Genomic DNA, 4,102 nt, shown 5'->3' with positions numbered 1-4,102 from the left:
TTGATAAATACCTTCCATATCCACAAAGTAATGTAAAGTGAAAAATCTGAGATCAACTGATAATCAGAATTCAATAGAATTCCTGAAATTCAGGAGAAATTTCCTAACACTTTTGAAAGAGTGGGGCGAAGCTGCAGAAAAACACATGATACTACAATTAGGGCTGTGAATGTAGCACAGTGGTCACAATGAAAAACAAAAGGATCCTACACTTACACTTGTATTTGTAGGCCAAAAGGAAGGGCAAAATCAGATGTCCCAAATTCTTTGGAGAAGTTTAGGGTTTATTTCAGATTCTAAGATTATTTTTTAAAGCTCATTAGCAAGATGTTATTTAACAGAATTTCTACAAAATTTTTGGTTTTGCTTTGGTGCTAGGAATTTCTTAGCATGCAAGAAATTCTGGGATCCATCCCCAGCACCAATGAAATAAAATAGAATTTCAAACACTCTGGAGTTGAAAAGATGAAATTATATGGTAAAGACAGGCACCACAAGTAATAGGAATTCAAGACTTCATAAAAGCTTTAATATTAACTAATTTTAAACGTTGCTAAAATTTGAGTACTATTGAGTAATTTCTACTTAGAGAAATATTATTCACCAAGATAAAGTCAAATTCGGGAGAAAACACATTCAATACATTCTGTAATTTAAATGCTAATTACATTAACTACCAATAACAAAGAATAAATTAAGCACTATCAGGAGGATATGGTTGGGATAGTGCTATCAATGTTCAAGAAACAATTTCTTAATAAAAAGACCTTGCAATCGGTTGTTTGCCCAAATTAATGGGAGATTAATTGAACAAAATAAAACAATTAAGTGAATACAAAGCTATAAGTGCAGGTGGGGGCTTTCTTTAATTTCCACTGTCCTGAATCAAGAGATTGGGGAATATTGGTTTCAGGAATTTGAACTCACCAGACCCAGAGTCTCCAGCCAGACACACCTCATACTGGTAGCTCTGAGACAGTGTCCCAGTTCCACTGATATCCACCAGGTGACCAGGAAAGTGGCCCTCAGGTACAGAACAAACACCAGGCGCCCCCGCCCTGCGCCTCCTGCACAGCCTCACCACCACGAACACCAGCACAGAGAAGAGGAAGAGCGATGACACCGACGCCAAGGCGATGACCAAGTAGACAGTGAGCGAGTCCCCCTGCGAGCGCTCGGGCGCCACTTCTGGGAGCGGCAGGTAGGGCTGGGAGAAGCCATCCACCAGCAGCACGTGCAGCGTGACGCTGGCAGACAGCGGAGGCTCGCCATTGTCCTTGACCAGCACCACCAGCCTGTGCCTGGCCGCGTCGCGCTCGCTCAGCAGCCTGGCGGTGCGCACCTCGCCATTGTGCGCCCACACGCCAAACAGCCCGGGCTCCGTGGCCTTGAGCAGCTGGTATGACAGCCAGGCGTTCTGGCCTGAGTCTCCGTCCACCGCCACCACCTTGGTGACCAGGTAGCCCTGCTCTGCCGCCCTGGGCACCAGCTCCGTGCAGGGCGCAGAGGCGTTCTGCATTGGGTACAGCACGAAGGGTGGGTTGTCATTGTCGTCCAGCACCACCACTCGCACCAGCGCCTGGCTGCTGAGCAGGGGCGAACCTTGGTCTGTGGCGCCCACGTGGAACTCGAACGCCTGCAGGGCCTCGAAGTCCAGCGCCCTCAGCGCGAACAGCTGCCCATTGTCTGCGTTGATGGAGACCAGCGAGGCGAGGGGCAGGTGCGGGTCCTGGTTTGGCAGCAGCGAGTAGGTGATCTGGGCATTGGTGCCTGAGTCTCTGTCTGTGGCGCTGACACTGCCTATGTGCAGGGCGGGGCTGTTGTTCTCTCGCACCAACAGCGTGTATGACGTTTGGGAGAAGGCAGGGGCGTTGTCGTTGACGTCAGAGACGAGGATGGTTATGGCGTGCTCGGTTTTTAGCCTGGGTGTCCCCATGTCGGTGACTGTGATGGTGATGTTGTATTCTGCTCTGCTCTCTCTGTCCAGCGGGCTCTCTGTCACCAGGGTGTAAAAGTTCTTGAATGTCGGTTTTAGAATGAAGGGCACATTATCTGGAATAGAGCAAGTCATCTTTCCATTGTCTCCAGAATCTCTATCTCCAACACGGAATATAGAGACTATGGTCTCAGGAGCATTTTCTGGGATGGAGCTGGTGAGTGACGATATGGTAAGTTCTGGGGCATTGTCATTCACGTCCACCACCTCTATGAACACAGTGCCTTTTCCAGAAAGGCCTCCTCCATCTATAGCTTCAATTTCCACATGATAAGATTTAGTTTTTTCAAAATCCAATTTCTTCCTCAGTCGGATTTCCCCTGTGACTTCATTTATTGAGAAAGTTTGTTTAATCTCATCAGATGGTTGGAACAAGCCATAGGAAACACTCCCAAAGTTTCCAGCATCTGCATCCCTAGCTAAGACGCTGAGGACTGGGGAATCTAAGGGGCTGTTCTCCAGGACCTGCACCTCATATGGGGTATGCACAAACTCGGGAGCATTGTCATTGACGTCCATGATCAGGATTCGAACTGTGATTGTTCCAGATCTAGGTGGAGAGCCACCGTCCAGAGCCATGAGGATTAAGCTGAATTCAGGCTGCTCCTCTCTATCCAGGGCTTTGTCTTGTACCAGGTCTGGGTATTTCTTGCCCTCACTGTAATTTCGTGTAAGGACGTGAAAATGAGAATTGGGACTGATGGTGTATTTTTGAAGCCCATTGCTACCCACATCCAAATCCTGGGCTACTTTCAATGGAAATAGAGTCCCTGGCTGGCTGTTTTCTGGTATTTTCAAGAGCATTTCCCTATCAGTGAATGCTGGAGAGTGGTCATTTATGTCCTGGATCCATAATTCTCCCTGAAAAAATTGCACTGGCATTTCAAGAAACACCTGGAAATGCAGTACACACCGTTCAATAGGGCCACACAGTTCCTCCCGGTCTATTTTCTCCTTCAGAAGCAAATCGCCAGTCTGAGGATCCAACAGCAAACGCTGCTTATAATCATCAGACATAACCCGAACAGACCTGGCTGCCAGGTCCCCAGTTCCCAGGCCCAGGTCCTTTGTCAGATGGGCTACAAAGGAGCCGCTCTCTGTTTCCTCCTCTACAGAATAACGAAGAGACTCTGGGCGAATCTGAGACAAAAACATCATAAAAATAAAGGCTATCACTTGCCTGCTCGGTTGAACTCTCTGTAGTTTCCCCATGTTGTAGTCGGTTTGCTTATATCCAAGTACTTCAGGAAACCCCAAAGAAGACTGGAGACGTGGAACACTTGTTTTCCTGTTTGGAGGAACCCTCACAAAGTTGATTTTGAGCTTAAATTGTATATTGCTGCCCCAATCCGTTGGCAACTCCGTATTATTTGCACAGCTTCTCGCGTGTCTTTTATAAGGTCTTGAAACAAAAGTGTATGGGAGGTTTTAAGGGACTTACATTCACAATCTTAGCCTGCAGCGCCACCCTGCGTCTTAAGTTATGAATTAACACAGTATTTTGAAACCAAAGCTCATCTGGGATATTTCCAAATGAAAATCATTTTAAAAGTCTATAGATTTTTAAAATAAACGTTGTTATTGCTTAAATTTTGTAATTTATTATTTTAATGCATGAACTAGAATAATGGTGTAAGCAAGAAGATATCTCAATCTCCTCATGCACCCTCATCAGTGGAACTTTATTTCTCTTCTGCATAATTTATCCAAGGGAGATAAGATCTTATAAAACTTACCTGAAATTAAATTTAAAACTTATTTCAATTTAGTTCATTGTAGTTATATATGTTTATTTTTAGGAATTGAAGATTTTATGGTAATGCAAAAGTTTACAATCCTATGTATCACGTGGTCCAAAATGGAACTATTTTACAAAGAATAGGTTCTATTTTTCCACATTGATATGCAAATAATAATACAGTTAAATAATGACTAATCTCGTTTTGTTTTATTAATGGATTTACAGTGTAAAACTACAGTCAATCTAGAAGTAACGCAATGAGTATCAGAGCCACAGACTTTAAACTAAAGAGATATTGAAAGCAGTTTTATAGATATGGAAATTGAAACCCAAGGGATACAGGACCTGTTTCTTCTGGGATTTTT

The 4,102-nt window shown here is 44.4% G+C and overlaps 1 protein-coding gene across 1 annotated transcript; it reads right to left on the bottom strand.

Annotated features, from left to right (window-relative positions):
- Nucleotides 1-507: 507 nt before the first annotated feature.
- LOC107141873 (protocadherin beta-4) lies at nucleotides 508-3,522 on the bottom strand. The gene has a single exon (XM_015485156.2). The coding sequence runs from the start codon at nucleotides 3,206-3,208 to the stop codon at nucleotides 866-868; it is 2,343 nt and encodes a 780-aa protein (XP_015340642.1). The 5' UTR covers nucleotides 3,209-3,522; the 3' UTR covers nucleotides 508-865.
- Between the last annotated feature and the right edge of the window lie 580 nt (nucleotides 3,523-4,102).

The sequence above is a fragment of the Marmota marmota genome, unplaced genomic scaffold (genome assembly GCF_001458135.2).
Source record: "Marmota marmota marmota unplaced genomic scaffold, marMar, whole genome shotgun sequence".
Taxonomy (NCBI): Eukaryota; Metazoa; Chordata; class Mammalia; order Rodentia; family Sciuridae; genus Marmota; species Marmota marmota.
The sequence above is the reverse complement of the archived record's forward strand: the minus strand, read 5'-3'. Positions and strand labels throughout refer to the sequence as shown.